At 39.7% G+C, this 25,278-nt stretch overlaps 1 protein-coding gene across 3 annotated transcripts in view; it reads right to left on the bottom strand.

Annotated features, from left to right (window-relative positions):
- LOC149828619 (DEAD-box ATP-dependent RNA helicase 58, chloroplastic-like) overlaps positions 1-25,278 on the bottom strand; it is a 46,126-nt gene that overhangs the window by 7,489 nt on the left and 13,359 nt on the right. For all 3 annotated transcript variants that reach the window (XM_090016912.1, XM_090016911.1, XM_090016913.1), the window contains 3 exons: positions 21,570-21,728; positions 21,407-21,475; positions 21,163-21,252 (listed from right to left, as the gene is read on the bottom strand). In XM_090016912.1, the coding sequence (XP_089873038.1) occupies positions 21,163-21,252; positions 21,407-21,475; positions 21,570-21,728 (318 nt within the window). The remainder of the gene's footprint in view (positions 1-21,162; positions 21,253-21,406; positions 21,476-21,569; positions 21,729-25,278) is intronic.

Here is a 25,278-nt window from a genome sequence, read left to right as displayed (position 1 = left end):
GTAAATTTATTTTTATTTTCTTTCTTTTTGTTTTTTTATTTCTTTTATGTAAAGTACCAAAAGGTACCTTGGGGGGGCCACTAACATAGACGTTGGGCCCTCTCCAACGGTCACATTTGTGACCGTTGGAGGGGCTCCAACGTCTATGAGTGGAGCTCCTCCAAGGCCCCTCTTGTGTTGTTATAAATAGGGGTTCTCCCCTTTGTATTTCTTCGTGGCTTTGAGTTAAAGCCCAAGTGCTCAATAAATTGATTCCATTATTTTTATGCCTTTGCGCATTTGTGAGTTATTTGTGAGTTGTGCTTTTGTGCACAAGTGTTCTAAAGTGTTCTTATTGTGCATTCGTGCCGGGTTTATTATCAAGAATATTAAGGTCTTGATCTTAGTATCTTATTGGAGATACTTTTACAGGTTCTTCATTAAAGGTATGTACACTCAAAAAGACCTAGCTAGACAATTCTTATATCAAGAAAAGATTTGCACCATTAAGCAAGGGGACATGTGTGTCCGTGACTATTTTAGCTCTCTTAATCCCTTATGGGATGAGCTCTCTCTCCTAGAACCCGAGTGCGTGGCTAGTGAAAATGTAGAGCTTAGAAGAGAACAAATGGAAAAAGAACATTTTTTCCAATTTTTACATGGGCTTAAGCCCGATTATGAGCAAGTTAGATCTTCTCTCCATAGATCTAAGCCTCTTCCCTTACAAGACGCGGTTGCCGAAATACGCCAAGAAGAAACCCGTCTTGGCATGATAAAAGGATGAGATGAAGTCTTAGCCGTATCCAAATCCGGCAACCATGTTAAGACCTACAAGCCTCCACATTTTTGGAGGCAAAATGGTTACAATGGTAACTATAAGAAGGCCATATGACAGCATTGTCAAGAACCGAAACACATAAGACCAAATTGTCCCAAGATAAATGAAGCTCTCAAACCTAGAGTTGCTTCCGTTGAAGAAACCACACCAAGGAAGGAAGATTTTACCAAAGGAAAAGATTCATTTTCTCTTGCTCGATTATCGGAGGCGCTTCAAATTCTACTCAAATCTCCGTCTACATCCGATGTCGCCATTGCCTCTTCCTCTTCTCCAAGTATGTCTTCTTGGATCCTTAACTCAGGAGCTTCTTTTCATATGACATTGGTTGAAAATAGGTTATCCGACTTATGTTTTAATTCAAAAACCTCCTATGTTTCAACTGCCGATGGAACATCTTTACCAATCAAAAGTGTTGGTGCAACGCCCCAAAATCGTGGACTTGAAACCTTTTATGAAAAAGGTTGAAAGCTTTGAAATCAATCATTTATCAGAGTTTAAAACAGAAGTTCAGCGGAAGATCAGGTTCAAAACAGCAATTCCTAGACTTTGGGCGCATTACAACGCAAAAGCAATCTTCCCCTTACAAACTGATTTGCAGTCCAAATATATATTTTATTGAAATAAAATGAAGAACCAAGTTTTGGTAATACAGTTTTAGAAATCCAGAGTTCTAATCAAAAGAGATGCTTGCAAAGAAACTTTATATCACATCTATCAAAAGTGACCCCAGGAGCGCAACGTCAAGAAAGGGCGTTGCCTTGAATGCATCGCGTCATCGTGCCATCGCAAGCTGTCTCAACCTGTTCACCATCTGCCCATGAAATGGGTCAGTCTCACAACAGACTAGTAGGGGTGCAAAAGACAAGAAAAAACAAAAGCTACAATAAGTAAGATAATCGCTAGATCAAGCAGAAAAAGTAAGGCTATCAGATCTAACCAAACGTATTGTGGAGTAAGCAAGACTCTAGTAAAGCAAACAGCTAAATACAAGAGCAGTAAGAATCATAGTGCTAAACAAGCAACTATAGTGATCCCACAGATGTTATAGGTGCAGAGTAACTAACTCTATCCCACAGTCAAGCAAAGCAATTGCATAAGACAAGCATTCATAACAATGCTCGTAATATGTATACAAGTATCATTGGATGGATCAGTCCATCGGCAAGTAGCTACATTAATTGTAAGGCACAAGCTATTGCATCACAAGCAATTCATAAGCTACACATGATAAGCAATCATACGATAGTAGTTATATCACAATATGTAACTAGCAAAATGCTAGTGTTATAAGCAATGGACTAGTATGAGAAGCTAGTGATTACTTAGCAGAACTGCGCAAGCAGTTCAACCACAAGGGTAACGCCTCGACAGGCGTACATAGCTCAATGAGTAGCGCACCAAACTACCGAGCTAACAAGCAAGCAATCAATTCACGTCACAACACACATATCTCATGATCATGTGTATAAGTTATATCTTGTCTCATTATGAGCAGGCCGTTGTGGGTACGCACAAGGCAAAACGTAGAAACAGCTGAGATCAATTTGGGGGTCCATTATGCTATGTATTTTATTATACCCCGAATGACTGACTGAGTCCGCTCCTAAGAGGACGTCCAATGACCAAGAGAGTAAATCCCCAAAGGCAAACAAAGGCCCAATGGATGCGCATCTGTACTTCTACAGAAGTGGCCTGAAGGATTTCCCCTAACCTCCGATGACTGGGGAAGTCGGATCTTTGCCCGAGATTACCATTAATGACTGTCCATCGGAGTTTTGTATCATTCATCCTCTCTCTTGATGAACCAGTTCGAATGAGCACGACAGAGGGTTTTCTTAACTGTCGTCTCATTCTACATGCTCTGGTCTTTCAACCCAATCGAGCATCTTGCCTGTGAAGGCGCATGACCATTATTATTTAGGTGAATTATACGCGCCATTGCACGTTCGAGGCAACCACACACCTCTCATCCTACTCACCGCAGTACGCAACGTACATGTTCAAAAGTACAACCATGATAAGAGGGGTCAACCCGTAGTGAGGGTAGAAACATCACTCTTGTGATTTCAAACACATGTCATTGCATGTTCGAGGTAGACATAGACCTCTCATCCTACTCATCGTAGTATGCAGTGTACCTGTTCAAAAGTACAACTAGGATGAAAGGGGCAAGGATCTCTCGCAGGAAATCCCAACACTTCTACTTTACAGAAGTCCACAGTGAACTCATTCGAGTTCCAACTCATCGTGCTCAGGTCCTTTAGACAATCGCAAGCATTCTGCCTATTAGGCAAAAACAACATAATAGGATTTAGCTTAATGTGGCAATACACGTTTAGAGGTTACTATAGACCTCTCGTCCTGTTCTTCGTAGCCCAAACATATCGTACATGACTAAGAGTGCAACTACAAGAGGAGAAACATGGATTTCTCGTAAGAAATCCAACAATACATTCACGAAGGAAGGAAGGCGCTACAATCTTGGTTGAACCAGAAAGCCTAGAAACTAGGTCTCGCATCAGAAGTGATGTAACGCCGATCTAGTGATGGTGCAAGTACCTCAAAAGGATTCCCGCCCTACTCATGCACAGGCCCCTAAACAAGGTTATCTGAGTCGTAACAGATAGGCGAACTAAGGTTGTAACACACCTCTCCCAAATACATAGATTTGGAAGATCCGGCTGCTATCTCTGCTTTAGAAAGCTATACATCCTTGAAAATAGGTTTGCACCTAAGACCATCATCTGTGGAGAACCGAAGTGCATAAGTGTGTGCGTCGTGCCCTTTAAGACCAGTGAAACAATATACACTATACACTCGAAGCTGCACTCAGGGAGTGCAAGCTGACAAAGGGCAAACTCGTACACATACTAATACAATGGTAAATCGAGGGGCAAGACTCGATGGGCGAAGCTACACCGCGAAGGTAGAACGCTAGATCTCTATACGAGGTATGAGATCCTACACTGACTACGCAAGTGTAAAGGACGACTCACGAGGCATGGGGTTGCAGCTCGATTAAACGATAAGCGTAAGCAAGAAAAAAAGTATACGACAGAGATAAGAATACATGCACGAAGGGCAACAGCAAGGTAAGGACGAACACATGCAAAAGGTAAGTGCAAGAGCAAGCACGACAGCATAGGAAAGTAAAGTACGAAGAGTAAAGCAAGAAGCAAGGCCATGGCGCATAAAGCGCGGGGCAACAAGTAAATGCAAGAAAGTAAAGTGCATGAACGTAAAGGAGGACCAAGATTGCAGCCTGGAGAACAAGGCAGACATAAGCAAGTAAATGCTAGGGCGCAAAGCGCGAGGCAGCAGGAAAGTAAAATACGAAAAAGTAAAGAGGACAATGATCGCGAAACCGCGTCCTTGAGTTAAAAAACATGAAATGTAAAGACAGGAATGAAAAGCCTAGGCACATATAGCGCGGCGGCAACAGAAAGGAAAGTGTGAGAAAGTAAAGAGGACAAGGATCGCGAAACCGCGTCCTTGAAGGTAAAGACATACGTATATATATTATACGTATACATATATCATCATTTTTTAGTTATCTTCCTTATTTTAGCATTTATCAGTTCATTGTCCTTTCACGCAAGAATCCCCTACCTTAAGAGGTTGCGGGTCCTCGTACGCCAACGGCGTAGGCAAACAAGAGCTCAAGCCACAGAGAGCGAGCTAGATCCACCGTTCAACCTGGAGAGCTTAGATCGTTAGAATATGCTGTAATATAAACGAGAAGCAACAGACGCAGCAAGGCCTCCTACCTGCAGGAGGCAGATGCAAGAACTCTGCATCCTGAAGACAAGGGTGCCAGAGGCAGGGACCTCAGCCCTGCCTGGCAACAGCAGCAGATACAGGGAGCAGAAGCTCCCTGTCTGCCGGCACAAAGAAAGGCAGGGGAGGGAGCAGAGGCTCCCTGCCACGCCTGCCGCAACAAGGCAGGGGGGGAACACCCCCTGTCAGAACACGAGATAGGGGCGCAGCCCCCTGCTGGGAACGAAACAGGCAGGGGTTCTGCCCCTGCCGGCAACAAGAACAAGGCAAGGGGGCAAAGCCCCTTGCCGAAGAACAATGAAACGCAGGGGGCAAGCCCCTGCTCGAAAATAGGAAAGCAGGGGGGGCTTCGCCCCCTGCCGGCAAAACGCAAGAGGCAGGGGGACAGAACCCCCTACCGAGGAGCAACAGAGGGTGCAGGGGGGCTCCGCCCCCTACAGGAGAAACAACTGAAGGCAGGGGGGCCTAGCCCCCTGCCGACAAACAAAAGAAGGCAGGGGGGAGAAGCCCCCTGCCGAGAAGCAACACAAAGGCAGGGGACCTCGCCCCCTACCGAGAAACAACAGGAGAGTAGGGGGGCTCCGCCCCCTGCCGGGAAAACAACATAAGGTAGGGGGCGAAGCCCCCTGCTGAAAAACAAGAGCAAAGACAGGGGGGCTCGCCCCCTGCCGACAGGCACAAGGACAAGGGGACAGAGCCCCCTACCGAGACAGAAAGAGGCAGGGGGTGGAGCCCCCTGCCGACAGACTCCCAAAAAGGAAGGCAGGGGAGGTTAACCATCTGCCGACAAGAAGTGACGACAGGGGGCTCAGCCCCCCTGTCGATCAACCCCAAAAGGAAGGCAGGGGGGTAACCCCCTGCCGACAAGAGGTGACGACAGGGGGCTCAGCCCCCCTGTCGACCAACCCAACACTGAAGAGAAGGAGAGGGGAGAAGAGGTTTATACCTCGGAAGACCGCAACGGAGGAGTCGTCGGGGAACGAGGTCGTTAGCACACTGGAGGCCGGAAGCGGCAACAGCAGGTCGATGGCTAGAGGAGAGTGGCGACGATCGCTGAGAGGAGAAGATGGTGACGATCACCGACAGTCGGAGGTCGCCGAGGGTCGAGGGCCACTGTCGGCAGAGTTGCCTCGGCAAGGGTGGCGACGTCGAAGGCCGGCAGGAGGGGAGACAGTGGTGGTCGGTGACTTCGATCACCGACACTCGCTCAGAGCGTGTGAGGCTATGAGGAGAGAAGGGAGACCGAAGCTTAGAGGTCATCGGTGGTTGAGGTTGTCGGCTGTCAAAGGTCGTCGTCGATGTCTGCCGCAATCGGGATGAAGGTGATGGCCGACAGCGAGTCACCGATGTCAGATCGAAGGGGGAGATGGTCGACCGCTGCCGTCGATGCCTGCAGCAGCCGAGACAAGGGTGGTGGCCGACGGCGGTGGCCGCAGGGAGGAACGGAGACGGGAGAGGAGAGAGAGTGGCGAGAGGGGTTTTACCCCTCGCCCGACTGAGCCTGCATCTTTTTAAAGATGCAGTCGCTCGAAGGTTCGAGAAACCAGGGTCGGGTCCGGTTCGGACCCAGATCCGGGCCCGACACAGCGGTCCAGACCCCGACACGTGTCTGACACGTGCAGGTGTCTGACACGTGCAGGGCACGTGTCTGACACGTGCAGGGCACGTGTCTAACACGAGTCGGACGCGATATTTTTTTTTTCACGGGCGTTACAGTTGGAACATTAAGCTCTTTTAAAAAATTTCTTGTGCCAAATGTTAGAGTTGTTCCACAACTAAATTTAAACCTTCTCTCCATTTCTCAAATTTTAGATCATGGATGTGAAATCTCATTTTCAAATAAGGGTTGCTCTGTGCAGGATCTCCAGTCCGGGAAGCAGATTGGGCAAGGTCATAGGAGAAGGGATCTCTATTACATGAACTACTTGAAACTCCCCACCAACTATTTTTGCAATTATGTCCAAGACAAAGATTGTTTTGGGATGAAGGCGTAGTTGTTGTTGTTGTATGTCCAAGACAAAGATTTTGAGACTTGGACATCCAAGTTTCTCAAAAATATATTATTTTCCCTTTAGAAAAAAATTTTGTAACGAGAAAAATTTTGTTTGTATGGATTGTATTTTTGGAAAAATGAAATCCACTCCTTTTCCAAATAGAACTTTTGTGTTTAAGAGGCCTTTTGAATTAGTTCATTCAGATGTACGGGGGCCTTTTCCGGTCATATTAAAAGGAGGATACTCATATTATGTTACTTTTATTGATGACTTTACTAGATATGTATAGATTTATTTTCTTAACTTAAAATCTGATGTCTTCTCATTCTTTAAGAAATTTCATATGATTGTCAAAAATTAATTTTAAAGTAATATCTCTATCCTTAGGTCCGATTCGGGTGGAGAATACTTGTCAAAAGAATTTCAAAATTATCTTGAAACCAATGGAATTTGCCATCAAAAATCTTGTCCTAGAATTCCTCAACAAAATGGTTTAGCCGAAAGAAAACATAGACACATTTTGGAAACTAGTAGGACTCTTCTTATTTCAAGAGAAATTCTAAAAAGTTTTTGTGCCGAAGCCGCTCTAACATCAATTTATTTGATAAATAGAATGATATCATCATCTTTGCAAAATATATCTCCCTATGAAAAACTATTTGAAAGAATACTCGACTTCAATAGGTTAAGAATTTTTTGTTGTAAATGTTTTGTTCTTTCACACAAAAGAGATAAATTATCACCAAAAGCTATTAAATGTGTATTCTTAGGTTATGGAGAAAATAAAAAAGGATTTAGATGCTTCGACTCCAAAAATAACAAATTGTATGTATCTAAAGATGTAACCTTTTTGAAAAATGAAAATGGTTTTGAGAAAACTTAAGACATTGATGAAAGTGAATATGCTTTCTTGTTTGATCTTTTTTCTCAAGAAGAAGTGATTCCTAATGAAAATTCGGTGAATGACCAAGAGGACACTCTTAACAATATTGAAAATGAAAATGTTGATGAAAACGATATCATTGATAGTAGACTAATTCAAACCTATATTCGGCGTGGTCAACAAGTTCCCATGAATGCATTGGAAAAATACTCCCAAAATTCTAGCATCGAAGAAACTTCACTTAGAAGATCCAGTCGTATCTCCAATCCCCCTAACAGGTTTGTTTCATATGATTCATTAACACCACAATATAAGTCATGCCAAATTGCGTTACACTCATTCCATAAACCATCCCACTATAATGAGGCTAAGAATTTTCCCCAATGGTTTGAAGCTATGAACTTAGAACTTAGTGCCCTTGAAAAAACAAAAACTTGGGAAATAACTTTATTACCTATGAAAAAGAAATGTATAGGACGTAGATGGGTCTATAAAGTCAAAACTAAGAACGATTGGTCCTTAGAACGCTACAAAGCTAGGTTAGCAGCTAAAAGATACTCTCAAGAATACGGTATTGATTATGAGAAAACCTTCGCCCCGGTTGCTAGAATGACCAGTGTTAGGACTCTTATTGTTGTTGCTTCTATTAGAAAATGGCCTATTTATCAATTAGACGTTAAAAATGCATTTTTAAATGGTGAACTAAATGAAAAGGTTTACATGGATCCACCGCCAGGGGTATCTATTGGCAATGACAAAATTCTTAAACTCAGTAAAGCTTTATATGGATTAAAACAAGCCCCAAAAGCTTGGCATGATAAATTTAGCAATGTAATGACACATTTGGGTTTTCGTTCATACTATACTGATACTACTCTTTTTGTGAAAAGTACAGGGTCTTTGGTGGTTATTCTCCTGCTTTACGTAGATGATATGATTGAAAGAAAAGAGCCTTTGAGGAGCCTTCGATCTCACCTTGCCTGTCACAGAGAAAGAGAGAGAGGAGAGAGAGAGAGAAGAGAGAGAGCCTTCGATCTCACCTTGCCTGTCACAGAGAAAGAGAGAGAGGAGAGAGAGAGAGAGAAGAGAGAGGTTTTAGAGAAAGGGGTTCAGTCGATCATCGGCTGACCCTATCGATCTATTTAATGTATTAAGAAAATAAAAACTAGGGTACGAAAATACCCCTTTGAACATGTTAATATACATATACACTAATTGGGTCTGGACCCGATCCAATATATAAATGGATCGGGTCAGACATTTACACCATGATGACTTCTTTTCAGCCTCCCTCAAGTTGTGCATGGTGCTGAACCATGTACAACTTGCTTTTCAGAAACCAAAATTTGTCCTTCGTCAACCCTTTAGTGAGAATGTTAGCAACTTGTTTTTCAGTTGGCACATACATAGGCTCAATCTCTTTATCTTCAACCTTTTTTCTAATAAAATGTTGATCTACTTCAATGTGCTTTGCTCGACTATGGTGGATGGGATTGAAGGACATGTTGATGGCACTTTGATTGTCACACAACAACAGTGACCGAGCAATCGGTTCTCCCATTTCTGTCAGGAGATGTCTTATCCATGTAGCCTCGGCCGAGGCAGTGGCCATGGATCTGTATTCAGCCTCAGTGCTCAATCTAGCAACCGCCTTTTGTTTTCTACTGCTCCAGGATATCAAGTTTGGCCCAATGAAGCTGCAATAACCGGATACTGATCGTCGTTCGTCTGGATCACCCGCCCAATCAGCATCAGCATAGGTGACGATCTCATGGCCCTCATGGCCCCCGCCTGGATCTAATTCCCTTTTCTTGTATACCAGCCCATCACCAATTGTGCCCTTCAGGTAACGAAGTATACGTTTGACTGCCTCCATATGTGGCATATGAGGTTCATGCATAAACTGGGATACCTGATTAACCGAATATACTATATCAGGTCTAGTAAAAGTCAGATATTGCAACATGCCAACTAAGCTGCGATACTTAGTGGGATCTTCATATATGTCCCCTTCTTTTGAACTCAGTTTCTGATGAATGACACTTGGAGTTGTCAACGGCTTACAATCCGTCATGCCTGCTCTGCTGAGAATGTCCAACGTGTATTTGTGCTGAGTAAGGGTGAGTGTATCATTTCTTTTATCAACTTCTACCCCAAGAAAATATCGCAGCTCTCCCAAATCCTTCATCTTAAATCTCTGATTTAATAACTTCTTCACCTTCTCAATGTGACTTTTACAGTTCCCTGTGATGATGATATCATCAACATATATTAATAGTAAAGTAGTGACTCCTTGTTCATTGTGAATAAATAATGAGTGATCCAGAAGGGACCGAGAGAAGCCATGTCGTTGTATCTCTAGAGAAAAACTGTCGAACCAGGAACGAGAGGCTTGTTTCAAACCATAGAGTGCTCTCTTTAACTTGCATATGTATTCTTTGGCTTCTCGTTCTGCATATCCAGTGGGTTGTTCCATGTAAACTTCTTCTTTTAAATCCCCATGCAGAAAAGCATTTTTTACATCCAGTTGGCTCAAGGTCCATCCATATTTAATGGCTAGACCCAACACAATGCGAATGGTCCCCATTTTAACTACAGGACTGAAAGTTTCATCGAAGTCTTGGCCTTCCTCTTGTGTAAATCCCTTGGCTACAAGTCTAGCCTTGTATCTTTCAATGCTCCCGTCTGGCTTATACTTTATCTTGTACACCCATTTTGACCCAACAACATTTCTGTTTTGTGGCCTGGGTACAATCTCCCATGTTCCACATTCATGTAGAGCTTCCATTTCTTCATTCATGGCTTCTACCCATCTTCTAGAACTTGCAGCTTGATAGAACATGAGGGGCTCTTCCTCTTTACTTATGGATGTCAAGAACAACTGAAAATCCAATGAAAATTTTTTATAACTTATCCACCTGTCAAGTGGATGTCGAATCCGTAAGGATCTTCTGATATCCATTGTCTCTGAAGATGGATCTGTACTCGTACAAGAGACGAATGTGTAATGAAGTGCCAAATGAAAAGAGCAACGTCTCCAAGTGAAAGCACGGAAGCACGCACATACACAAGATGCCACTAAAGGGCAAAATAAACCACAAAAGTGGTCAAGCACAAAAAGAAGATAAAAAAATATATCTCACTTCATAGAATGCTTCAAAAGAAGCTTAAGGAATACATGGGGCTGAGCCCCTTATTTATACACAGCAAGGGACCCAAGGAGGGGCTCCCGTAGAGTCGTTGGAGCCCCTCCAACGGTCATATTTATGACCGTTGGAGGGGTCCAACGACTCTATGTGGACCCCTCTCTAATGTAAAAAAGGAAAAAGTAAAAAATACAAAAAGGAAAAAGAAAAAAGGAAAAAGAAAGAAAGGAAAAAGCATATCAAGGATATGCGTGTACAGGTGAAATGACAGAAATACCCCTGTGGGGTTTTACAATATATATATATATATATATATATATATATATATATATATATTTATATATATAGATAGACACGTAGACATATATATATATCATATATATGTATATGTGTCGTAATCGATATATATAGATATATATATATATAAATATACATCATATTTTAACACCCCCCCTCAAACACACGGTGAAATCACCGAGAGTTTGCTAAGGAGGAAATAGAAGCGAGGCGAAGGCAAGGCTTTGGTGAAGAAGTCCGCCAACTGATATTCGGTAGGAACATATGGGAGTTGAATGGTGCCACGTAGGAACTCATCTCGAACATAATGACAGTCCATCTCAATATGCTTCGTTCGTTCGTGAAAAGTGTGATTGCTAGCGATATAAATGGAGCTCTTGTTGTCACAGCATAGCTTTGAGGGAGTTGAGAATGAGACACCCATATCTTTAAGTAAGCTTCTTAACCATATAATCTCAGTTGTGGTGGTGGCCATCGCACGATATTCAGCTTCAGTAGATGAGAGAGAAACTTTACGCTGCTTTTTACACCTCCAGGAGATAAGTGACTCCCCAAGAAACACACAATAACCTGTGGTAGAAATACGATCATCGGGGTTACCCCCCCAATCAGAGTCAGTATACGCAAGTAAAGTAAGAGGTGAAGAAGAGGATAAGAATACTCCCTTAGTTATGGAATCTTTTAGATATCTGATAATCCTCATCACTGCTGCCATGTGAGTGGTGGTAGGAGCAGTCTGAAATTGGCTTGCACTATGAACTGCATGGGAAATGTCAGGCCTGGTAATAGATAAATATGTTAATGATCCAATCAATTGACGATAAGGCGTGGGATCTGCTAAAGGAGTGCCATCATTGGCTCTCATCTTGGCATTGATCACTTCTGGAGTCTCCACCCTTTTGTCATCTGTTAGCCCAGACCTAGCAATAATATCAGAGGCAAGCTTCATCTGAGATAGGACATACCCCTTGGGTGAGTATGCAACTTCAATTCCTAAGAAATACCTCAAAAAACCCAGATCAGACATATCAAAATTTTTCTTAAGAATATTTTTAATAAGATCAATACCTTTCTTATCATTACCTGTGATAATCATATCATCAACATATAATAACAAAATGGTTATGTATTCATTAGAGGATTTAACAAACAAAGCAGTATCAGTGTAACATGAGGAAAAACCATTATCAAGAACTACTTTGCTAAAGAGATCATACCACGCTTTTGGCGCTTGTTTTAACCCATAAAGGGCTTTGTTTAATTTTAGAATATTGCCTTTCCCAATTTCAAGACCCGGCGGAGGATCCATAAGAACTTCTTCACATAAAGTTCCATTTAAGAAAGCATTTTTAACATCAAGTTGGTATATAGGCCATTGTTTGATGGATGCTAAAGCAATTAAGGTTCGTACACTAGTCATTCTGGCCACGGGAGCAAAAGTTTCTTCATAATCAATCTCATATTCTTGGGCATAGCCTTTTGCTACCAAACGAGCTTTGTATCTTTCAAGAGACCCATCACTTTTAGTTTTGACTTTATATACCCATCTACACCCAATTGCCTTCTTCCCTAAAGGTTGAGGAATAATGCTCCAGGTTTGGGCCTTGTTAAGAGCCTCTAATTCGATTTTCATGGCTTCAATCCAATGTGGGTGATCTTTAGCTTCCTTGAAAGATGTAGGTTCGTGATACGAATGTATTAACATAAGACAGGCCCTATAATTTGGAGAAAAAGATTCATAGGACACAAACTTTTGTGGTGGCCTACTGGTACGAGAAGATCTCCTAGGTAGATTGTTGTTAGTAGATTCTTCTAAAGAGAAGTCTTGAGAGTATCTGTCAATAGCAGGTTGATGTTCATTTCCTATCCGTCGGGTATAAACATTTATATCATTAAGGTTTTCATTTTGGGAGGTATTGTCATGTTGTTGTATATTATAATGTGAAATTCCATCACAACTAGTATCACAAGAAATAGCCTCAGGAGACTCAAATCTAGGAGCTAAGTCAAATAGAAAAGAATAATCGATGTCTTCCTTAGATGTGTGGATATCGAAACCATTTTGTTCTTCAATAAAGTTTACATTTCTCGACACATATAATTTATTGTTTCGAATATCAAAACATCTATAGCCTTTTTTATTCTCACCATAGCCAATGAATACACATTCAATAGCTTTAGGTGACAACTTATCTTGTCCTAAACTAAGTACAAAACATTTGCATCCAAAGATTCTTAATCTATTAAAATCGGGAGTAATTTTAAATAATTTTTCAAAGGGCGAAACATTTTTCAAAGAGGAAGAGGGCATACGATTCACAAGATATGTTGCGGTAAGAAGAGCTTCGGCCCAAAAGTTTTTAGGAACACATTTAGACACAAGAAGAGTTCTTGTGGTTTCAATTAAATGCCTATGTTTCCTTTCCGCAAAACCATTTTGTTGCGGAGTTTTAGGACAAGATCTTTGGTGCAAAATTCCATTTGTTTTAAAATAATTTTGGAAGTCTTTAGACATGTATTCTCCTCCTGAGTCGGATCTAAAAATGGCTATATTGTGTTGGAATTGATTTTGAACAAGAGCGTGAAACTCTTTAAAATTAGTGAAGACATCAGATTTATTCTTGATAATATAAACCCATGTGTATCTAGTAAAATCATCAATAAAAGAAACATAATAAGAGAAGCCTCATTTGGACATAATGGGTGCCGGTCCCCATACATCAGAATGCACAAGTTCAAAAGGCCTTTTTGACACAAAATTGCTATGAGAATATGGAAGAGAGTGAATTTTCCCAAGAATACAATCATTGCATGTAATTGTATTTGTATTACAAAATTTTTCCAAAAATGGAAAAAGGTACAATTTGGAAATACTAGGGTGCCCAAGTCTCTTATGCCAAGTCTCAATATCTTTGGATTGAACATGATTACAAAATGATTTGGATGGCAAAGACAAAAAATCCATATAGTAAAGGTCCCCTCTTCTATGGCCTTGCCCAATCCGCTTCCCGGACCGGAGATCCTGCACATAGCAATGGGTTGGTGAAAAAGAGACATTACACTCAAAATCGGTGATTTGAGAGACGGAGAAAAGATTTAGATTAAGTTTTGGGATGATTCGGATTTTGGGAACAAAAAATTCTTTGTTTTGGTCATAAATTTTCTCAAGGTTTCCAATACCCTCAACATTTAAAGAAGTTCCATCGGCGGTGGATACATATGATTTAAACTTATTGAGACTTGGTTTTGACAAAAGTGATGCATTTGGAGTCATATGGAAAGAGGCACCCGAATCAAGAATCCAAGAAGACATACCTGGGAATGAAGAGATGGCGGCACCGGAAGTGGAAGGTGAGGATGATGATGTAGAGGCGTTCATCTTCATAAATTGTTGGAGAGTTTCGGTTAGATGAGCGATGGAATCCTTTATGTCACCATCCTTCTTTGAATCTTCATTGATGTTTGAAGGAGTTTCTCCCACAGAAGCTACCTTCTTCTTGAATTTAGGGCAATCGGGACGAATGTGGCCCGGTTCATTACAATTATGACAAATGATTTTCCTTCCTCCACCATTGTTCTTCCAAAAATGTGGTGGTTTATATGATCTTACATTGTTGCCGGGTCTAGACACGGCATGTACTTCATCAACATCCCTTTTTAAGGCCAAACGGGTTTCTTCTTGACATAAATCGGCCAAAATATCACTTAGAGGAGTAGAGGCTCTATGAAGTAGAGATCCTCTAAGTTGTTCAAATTCGGGACGAAGCCCATGAATAAATTGAAAGAACCTCTCTTTTTCCATTTGCTCTTGTCTCATAGCAATAGCACTTCCTTCCCATTGAGGTTCGAGAAGGACAAGTTCATCCCATAAAGAGGATAGAGCACTATAGTAGTCTCTAATGCTCATATCACCTTGCTTGGTAGCTCTTACCTTTTCTTGAAGAAAAAAATGCCTAGCAAGGTCTCTTTGAGTGTACATACCTTTCATGAAAAACCATGCTTCATTAGCCTTCTTGAATTTAGCAAGATTTGCACAAATCTTCAATTCGACGTTATTCATGAACCACGCTAAGATTTTAGCATGTTCACTTTCCCAATCTTCCATTTTAGAAGAGTAATCAAGAATAGCCTTTTCTTTTTCTTCTTCAATTAAGGCCTTTTCTTCACCTCCTTCAAATTTAGTTAACTTAAGTTGTGGTTCCGGAATGGTTCCACATACATAACCCCAAAGCCTTTTACCTTTGAGATTATTCTCCATAGCGGCCGCCCACATACGATAATTGGTCCCATCCAATTTGAATGAGAGATCGATTTTTGCATCTTTGTTGGCCATTAGAAGAAAAATTTATAAGACAAGAGAGAGGAGAGGTATTACTTGTCAATGGAGGATCCAATGAAGCCTTCTTAGCCAATGCTCTGATACCATGTAATGAAGTGCCAAATGAAAAGAGCAACGTCTCCAAGTGAAAGCACGGAAGCACGCACATACACAAGATGCCACTAAAGGGCAAAATAAACCACAAAAGTGGTCAAGCACAAAAAGAAGATAAAAAAATATATCTCACTTCATAGAATGCTTCAAAAGAAGCTTAAGGAATACATGGGGCTGAGCCCCTTATTTATACACAGCAAGGGACCCAAGGAGGGGCTCCCATAGAGTCGTTGGAGCCCCTCCAACGGTCATATTTATGACCGTTGGAGGGGTCCAACGACTCTATGTGGACCCCTCTCTAATGTAAAAAAGGAAAAAGTAAAAAATACAAAAAGGAAAAAGAAAAAAGGAAAAAGAAAGAAAGGAAAAAGCATATCAAGGATATGCGTGTACAGGTGAAATGACAGAAATACCCCTGTGGGGTTTTACAATATATATATATATATATATATATATATATATATATATATATATATATATATATATATATATATATATATATATATATATATTTATATATATAGATAGACACGTAGACATATATATATATATCATATATATGTATATGTGTCGTAATCGATATATATAGATATATATATAAATATACATCATATTTTAACAGAATGAGGGCTCTTTCTCTCGCCGGGTGTACACAATACCTTTATACCTTGTTGGTTCCAAGACATGTGGAACAGTTTCTTCCGTTTGAGTTCCATTTGCTGATTCCTCATGGGTTTCCTTCTGACTGCAATTTTCTGGACAGTCTACTTTACCATTTGAAAAGAGTTCTGAGCTTAACCATGGGTAGTATATCTCAATGTTGGGGCTTGAGTTATCAGTATGAAGGGTTGAATTAGCATCCTGAGCATCAAAGTTCATCTCATCGAAAATTACATTCCTTGATACCTTGACACGCCTACTCAGAGGATCATAGCACCTGTACCCTTTGTAGTCTTCTGCATATCCTATAAACCTGCATTTTAAGGCTTTATCTTGGAACTTGTGTCTGAGTGAGCTGTCAATGTGAACATAGCAAACAGACCCAAACACACGTAATGCATGGTAATCAGGTTGTATGCCAAAAAGAGAGAAATATGGTGACTTATTTTCTAAGATACTCATGGGCAATCGATTTATCACATGGACTGTGGAGTGAAAGGCCTCAGTCCATAATGATACAGGAAGATTGCTCCCGTGCATCATGCTCATTGCAGTCTCTATAATATGTCGATGCTTCCTCTCAGCAATCCCATTTTTTTGAGGTGTATGCGGGCAAGACACTCTTCTCTTTATCCCATTATGTTGAAGGAAACCAACAAAGTCATTCGAGGAGAATTCACCTCCTCCATCACACTGGAAATTGAGAATGTTGGTAGAGAAATGATTTTGAACAAAAGAATGAAATCTTTGGAACAATCCAAAAACTTCTAATTTGTGCTTCATAAAAAATATCCAAGTATAACGTGAGTAACTATCAATGAAAATAAGATAGTATTTACTGCCAGAAAGGGAAGTAACTGGGGCAGAACCCCAGACATCTGAACAAATGACCTCAAATGGCCTTGAAGCTCTTTTATTGATGGAAGCAAATGGTAAGACATGACTCTTACATAAAAGACAACTAGAACACTTTGTGTCAACGACCTCTGAACTGAGACTGAACTTAGGAATAAAATTATTCAAGACAAGTTTTTCAATAAAATGACGACCACAATGGCCAAGACGACTATGCCAAAGTCTTGGCTTATTACATTCAGAAATATTAAATATGAAATCAGAATAAAAAAATTCACGTTGGTGAGGCTTCAAGGATGAATAGTCGGAATGAATGGAGGAAGGATCTTCTTGAAAGATATACATGTTGCCCCATCGTTTTCCTTCAGCAAATGTCTTCCTCGTGCAAAGATCCTTGACATAAACAGAAGAGGGAGTAAATTCAACTGAAGCATTGGCATCATCAACAAGTTTTGAGACAGAAACAATGTTCTTTTGAATATTAGGTGCATGGATGACACTTGGAAGTTTAAGAGACGACTTTGACATTGGTATAATGGCATTTCCAGTATGTGAGATTGAGTGATGAGATCCATCTCCTGTGACTATGTTATTCTTACCAACATAAGGTGTAAGAGTCAAGAGTTTACCTGCATCACCTGTGACATAAGTAGCTGCTCCAGAGTCGACATACCAAATTCCTTTATCATTTTGCTTCATATTCAATCCTGCCAAGGCTGCCAGCAGCAACTCCTTTACTTCGCCATCCTTCCTAGACTCTGCTTGTGGAGTTTTCCCTTTGTTTTGAGGATTAAACCAACAATTTGCTTTAATGTGTCCTTTCTTGTTGCATAGAAAACAAGTGGGAATGGGTCTTTGTCCTTGTATATTGGGTGTCGGAAGTATGCCACGACCTCCATAGGTGTTTCTCCCTTGGCCTCCTTTTCCTCGAAAAGAACTTCCTCTTCCTCGGCCATAATTCATTCCCATGGCCAGCACATCTTGTGTTCCTGAATTCCCATGAGAATCTTCAGAAGATCCTTTCAGAGTCATCTCATATTGCAATAATTTCGCACGAAGATCTTCAAACTTTGGAAGTTCTGGTAAACATAATAAGGTAGTCGTCATAACATGATAGTGTGACCCCAATCCACTCAAGGTTTGTTGTACTTTATCCTTTTCACTGACAAGACACCCAACAACAGCCAGCTGGTCCGTGATGCCTTTCATTTTGTTTAAGTATTCCATAACAGACATGGAATCTTTCTTCAGCATTTGGAACTCTCGCTTAAGATACATAATTCTTGCCTCAGAAATTTGTGAATACGTCCGAACTAACTCATCCCACAGTTCATTGGCCGAACAATCATCAGGAAGAGCAATGAGGACTTCCTGTGAGAGAGTTGAAGTGATGTAGGCCACTAACGATTGATCCCTCTTCATCCAAGTAACATATGATGGGTTCTTAAGAAGAACAACAGATTGTTCTCCTTTATCGTCCGCCTTTTCCTGTGAGAGGAATTCCGGAGGCGGTGGAACAGATCCATCCAGATGACCAGAGAGGTCCTGACTCTTTATAAATGGAATGATCTGTCTTTTCCAGGTTAAGAAATTGGAGTTATTCAATTTTTCAGAGACTAGCTGACCGAGAAAGCTTGAGGACAGGCATGACTGTCCATAAGAGGAATCCATGGAAAACTTGGTCTGACACTTAGGTATAGATCAGCAGAAATGGGAGATACAGCAGTTCCAAAACCCACGAAAACACCAGTTTCAGAATCACGAGCAGTTTTTTTTTTTTTTATAATAACCACAGCCGAGATCTCGGTTGACAGGGCACTCGGCGTGAATACTTCCAGAAAAGGTCGATTCCCAGAAGCCACAAACTTTTCAGAATCACGAACTCAGAGACATATATTTCAGAATCACGAACTCAGAGAAAACAAAAATTTTCACACAGCAGAAATACTTCCAGAAGTCACGAAACAGCAATTTCAGAATCACGAACTCAGAAATATCCTTTTTCAGAATCACGAACTCGGCGTGAGTACTTCCAAAAAGGGTCGATTTCCAGAACCCACGAAACAGCAGTTTCAGAATCACGAACTCGGAGATGTATATTTCAGAATCACGAACTCACCGTGAATATTTCCAGAGAGGATCAATTTAAAATCACGAACTCACCGTGAAGAGGGTCGATATCACGAACTCACCATGAAGAGGGTCGATATCACGAACTCACCTTGAAAAAAGCTTTTGTCTTTTACCATGAGATCGAGCCACCGAGAAACGGAAACAGTTCTTCAGGCACAGTCGTCACGCCGCTCTGATACCATGAAAGAAAAGAGCCTTCGAGGAGCCTTCGATCTCACCTTGCCTGTCACAGAGAAAGAGAGAGAGGAGAGAGAGGGAGAGAGAGAGAGAGAAGAGAGAGGTTTTAGAGAAAGGGGTTCAGTCGATCATCGGCTGACCCTATCGATCTATTTAATGTATTAAGAAAATAAAAACTAGGGTACGAAAATACCCCTTTGAACATGTTAATATACATATACACTAATTGGGTCTGGACCCGATCCAATATATAAATGGATCGGGTCAGACATTTACACCGTGATGACTTCTTTTCAATGATTATCACTCGAAGTGATAAGCAGGGAATTAATGATATCAAGAAAGTTTTAAAAGAAAATTTTGACATATCTGATCTTGGATTCTTAAGATATTTTTTAGGTATTGAAGTGGCTTACTCCCCCAGAGGGTACATTCTTTCTCAAATGAAACTTGCAGCTGACATTTGTTCAAAGTCCGGCATTTCCGACGACAAGAAGACAGAAACCCCTGAAGTTATCAATGCCAAATTAAGATTGGAAGATGAAACTCTTCTTAAAGATCCTACTCCCTATCGTCAACTTGTTGAGTCTCTGACATACTTATCCATCACTCGGCCAGACATTGCTTATGCAGTTCATTCAGTCAGTTTCAATATGCACCTACATCGGTACACATGAGTGCAGTCTTAAGAATCATCAGATACATTAAAAACACTATAACCAAAGGAGTTTTTCTTTCCTCATCTTCGTCATTTAATTTAATTGTTTATACTGATGTTGATTGGGGAGGAAATCCCAATAATAAAGTCTCAACTACAGGGTTCTGTGTGTTTTTAGGTGACTGATTTCCTGGAGATGCAAGAAGCAGCACAGAGTATCTTTGTCCTCAATAGAAGCTGAATATCGTGCAATGGCCACTACAACCATGGAGCTAGTATGGTTTCGCAGCCTTCTTAGCGATATGAGCATAGTCATCTCTACACCTTCGAAGATGTGTTGTGACAATAAAAGCGTCATTTATATCGCAAGCAACCACACCTTTCACGAGCGTACTAAACACATTGAGATGGACTGTCACTATGTACGTGATGAATATCTAAGAGGGACTATTACATTGCCATACGTTACATCCGAGTACCAGTTGACAGACTTCTTCACCAAAGCTCTTGCTGCTCCTCGCTTTATCTTTCTACTTAACAAGCTTTCGGTCATCTCCCCGTAAAGCTTGAGGGAGGGTGTTGAAACATGTCATAACCGATAAAGGGTATTATTGTATTTCTGCCCAATATGGGCATTTTTCTTAGTTTCTTTCTCTTTTTCCTTTTCTTTTTCTTTTTTATTTTTATTTTTCTTGTACTTTTTCCTTTTTTCTTTTATATTTATTGGATTGCATTGGGGGTCCCAACTAAGAGTAGTGGGGGGCTCCCAACGACTCTTAGTGGGAGCCCCCCAATGGCCTCCCTTCTTAGTTGTATAAATAGGGGTGTTCACCCCTTTGTAAAATAGGCTCTTCCAAGCAATTATGCTCAATAACATTCTCTTTTTAATTGTAAGCCCTTTGTTGGCTTTCGTATTTGTCCCTTGTGGACTTGTTCATTGTGATTGCACTTGTGGTTGTCCGTTATAGGACATTGGTGTATGCTTTAGCATTCCTTATATCTATTTCCGCGTACTTCATTACATTCTGTATCATATAAAACTAAAGCAGAGGTAAGCCAACCACTGTTAGAATCTAAAATCAAGCCAGCATTCTGATGGAAACACTAGGAACACCTTTAAAAGAATGAGTGCAAGTGTGTATGTGAGGGTGGAGATGACATGAATACTACAATGGCTATCTCCCAATGTGGTATGAGAAAAAGGTAAGCACATAATTCAAGATCAAGCATACAACTCTTGAATGTTAAAAAGTCTGGAACATGAACATATAAATGTGTTTGCAAAATAAACTTGTAAATCACTTGCCTCAATAAAAAAATGTGAGGCATCTACCTGCTCAGCAACGAAGATGATGCAAGATCTGGGTGTGTCAGCCTTTAACAAGAGTAGCAATATATGAAGCCTGGCATCCTTCCCACAACACTAAACAATAAAACAAAGTATTAGCAGATCATCTGTAAAAGTATCCTAAGAATTCAAAAAAATGTCTACCCACCAAAATTTACAGAAGGAAAATCAAAAGGAACCATTTAAGATGGGAAAATTTCGCAGCTTGTGTTTTCTAATTTTTGCTCACCACAAATCTATGACAGATACGTAAAGGCATGGGCTCAACAGGATGCACATGCACGTGGACCACATCACACTGCCACAACCAAAAAATACTCGGATATCAATATAAAGATTCTTAGATAAACAGTTAGCATTGAGATGAGAAGCAATAAAATTTCTTAACAAACCTTGGTCCACTTTTGCTGAATACATTCAGACAAAAAATGATTATGTTGGGGAATAGATGCACTTGCAAAGATAGTCTGACGATTGTAGATTGTTGAGTATGATGTCAAGAGCTTTCGAAGAGAAAATACTTGTTTTGATGAATTAAACATGAAATCAACCTATCAAAATAGAAAATATATCATTTAACAAGTTGAGAGAAATGGTTCTGAACTTATGAGAGACTGTTGACCCAGGTTGGCAAAATTGAAAGATAGCAGATATAATATTGAATGAGATTTAAAACTTTAAGAAAAACCCGATTATCAGATCGCATGAGATTCCAGGACAAGGGCATTTACCAGTTAAACATTGTATTTTAGTTTGTGGCTTTGCATGAAACAAGAGCAAGGAAAAACATGAATGCAACAGCATTGAAATATATCCAAAGAAAACCAAAATACCATTTTCAGGAAGCAGACCAGAAAAGTACTAGTTACACAGGAAGAAAAGGAATAACTATAGTGTTCATTCTGTACATAGACATCTTTGTTTCCCTTCTTGAAAATTGAGTTCCTGTGGTTGCTAGGTGGTGATTGTTTAAATTAACCAAGCGCATGTGTGCAACATTTTCGAGCAATGCTCCAAGCTACCATGCAACCTTAGTTTGGGGAAGACAAAACAAGGACCATTAAATTCTTAAGACTTCACATGTTGAAAATTATAGAATAGTTGTTTCTCTTCTTGGAAACTGAGTTCATTTGACTGCTAGGTGGTGATTGATTATATTACACATGTGCCCACCATTTTGAACAGTGTTGCCACCAACCATGAAGTCTTCCTTTGGGAAAGATAAAACAAGGACCTTTTCATACTTGAGTTTCATTCAATGAAAACTATAGATTTAGTAGATCTTCCAGGCAATGTCAATTATCTCAAAAAAAATGAAAAAAAGTGTTAAGTTGTATATATATATATATATATATATATATATGTGTGTGTGTGTGTGTGTGTGTGTGTGTGTGTGTGTGTGTACATACTCATGTATGTATATATATTTATTTTTTGTATTCTTTATTTTTTATTCTTTTTTTTTGTGTGTAACCAACATTGTGTCGACTAGTCTAACGGTTATATGGCCTCTATCTTTTGTATATATATATAGGGGTTCTTCTCAGGGTTACCGAAAATGCTATATGACTCAGGGAAGCGAGGGAAGCGTGCTTCCCCGAAATGCATTTCGGAAGTGCAAAACCTGGTGCTTCCGAAACGCGCAGGGAAGCAACCCTTTTAAATGGGAAGCATGTTTCCCATTACTGGGAAGGAGGCTTGGACAGTTTTAGCCTTTAGCAAAAAAAATTACCTAAAAATAAATGAAACTTTGTTTTTTTAAGGGTAAAATAGTCATTTTAAAATCTCGTGAAATAAGAAAAACGAAAATGAATAAGGTTTGGGGTTTTCGATTGCCAAACCCTACTCTCTCTCTCTCTCAATTATGTGGTTGTCTCCATGTATTCTTCAGTGGCTACTCATTTCTTTCAATTTGCATAATACATTTATGCTTGAAAATTAAATCATTTTTTCAAAAAGAATTGTTAAATATCATTGTGCATTTATAGTTAAAAAACAAATATTTAACTTATATAGTTATTTGCTTGTATTTTGAACTGTCATATAATCATTATTGTGTTCTCTTTTTGACAGAAAAAAATACGATATTTGTTCATTTATGCTATTAGTTTCTTATGAAAAGGAACAATGTCATCTTGATGTATTATTTATTAAATGATTGCAACATGATGCATTTGTTCAATGGTTGCAACAGGAATATGAATTATGATTTTTTCTTGATGAATTATTTATTAAATGATTGCAATAAGATGCATTTGTTAAATGGTTGCAATATGAATATGAATTATGATTTTTTCTTGATGTATTATTTATTAAATGCTTGCAACAGGATGAAATTGTTAAATGGTTTCACTTGCATATATAATTCAGTTTTGAGATTAATAGATCAGCTTTAATGTTATTAACTCATATTTTATTTTGTCAATGATAATATAAATATTATATTTTAGTAAATTAGAAAAAATATAATTACATTTTCACTTCCCTTTCAATTTATATTCGCTTCCCACTCGAATCCTACATCGTTCCATCTTCGTTTCCCCTTCGAATCCTGATTTGCTTCCGGTTCGATTCCTAGGTCACTTTCGGTTCGCTTCTCTTCTCATTTCCAAGACGAATTCTGGTTACCTTTTAAGTCGTTTTGCGCTTACCACTTCTTAAAATTTTAGAAGTGCCTCACTTTCTGCTCCCGATTCTTCAACTGGAAACTCTAGTTCTTTCCCCCTTGTAACATTATGCATTATTTGTGCATTGTTCAGCCATTAACCAAATAATATTTTTTTTATATTGAGTGCTCTCTTTGGAGTGTTTCTATTATGCCCTTAGTGGCCCTTGTGCTCGTGATCTTTGGTGGCTAATTTGGTGATTGATTGTGCATGTTACGCTCGTGCTATTGGTGCTAGTGGATTTACACTTGTGGGTGTTTTATTCATTACATGGTTTCAGAGCCATCAATTCTTGATCCTTGAAATTGAAGATCTTAAGTGGCTCAAGTGAAGAGGTTGTGGTTTGTGTGCTCCAAGTGTTTGTGACTCAAGAGTCTCTCTCTCTCTCTCTCTCATATATATATATATATATATATATATATATATATATATATATATATATATATATATATATATATATATATATTCTATCGTCTAATCTCCATTATGGATAATAAAAATATCATCACTAATGTACCCATCAAGCTTAATGACACAAACTATTTAATGTGGTGGTCAATCATGAAGCACCACATATGGAGAAAACGCCTATGGGGCTTGGTAGATGGTATCGATGTAGAGCCAAAGCTTATTCTTACCAAAATGGAAATGGGAAGAGTGTTGAGCTTTTAAGAGAAGAGAAAACCAAGGCAATAGTCGAGTATGAGAGAAAGTGGAAAGAATGGAGGATCGAGCATTCAAAAATAATGTCACAGCTTATTAATAGCGTTGACAATAAAAAATGCTCTAGTTTGGCTAAGTTTGAGAATGCACATGACGCTTGAAATTACCTCAAGCACATGTATTCCCTTAAAGATATTGCACATACGTGCAATTTATAATATAAAACAAGAACCATGAAACAAAGAGAAATGAGCATTAGAGATACTACAATGCTATAATCGAGTTGTGGGATAAGTTTGCCATTTTGGAACCAAAGTGGCATTGCCCTTTGGATATAGAGCTTCGCCGAAAACAAATATAGGTCAAGCACTTCTACTAATTTGTCAACAAGTTGAGACCCCAATTTAAAGCAACTAAATCGGCCCTCCTTCATACGGGAAAGATACCCTTCATTGTTGAAACTATTGAAGAACTAAGTATGGAAGAAAATAAACTTAAGAGGCAACGAGCTAAGAGTGAAGAGGAGTAAGTTTTGGTCGTATTTAGGCCGGGAATCAACATACGTACATATAAACCACCCTACTTCACAAGACAAAAAGGTAATTATGGGAATAGAAGAAAAATAATTTGTCACCATTGTAATAAACCAGGACACGTTAAACCCTTGTGTTCTAAGTTGAAGAGAAAGGAAGATAAGAATGTAGCATTTGTTGGGACACCTCAAGAAGCCAAAAACGTGGAAAGCAATGGAAAAACTTTCATGGGAAATTTG

Source organism: Nuphar pumila, chromosome 9, assembly GCF_984573655.1.
Source record: "Nuphar pumila chromosome 9, dmNupPumi1.hap1.1, whole genome shotgun sequence".
In the NCBI taxonomy this organism is placed as follows: Eukaryota; Viridiplantae; Streptophyta; class Magnoliopsida; order Nymphaeales; family Nymphaeaceae; genus Nuphar; species Nuphar pumila.
This window is presented reverse-complemented; position numbering and strand designations above follow the sequence as displayed.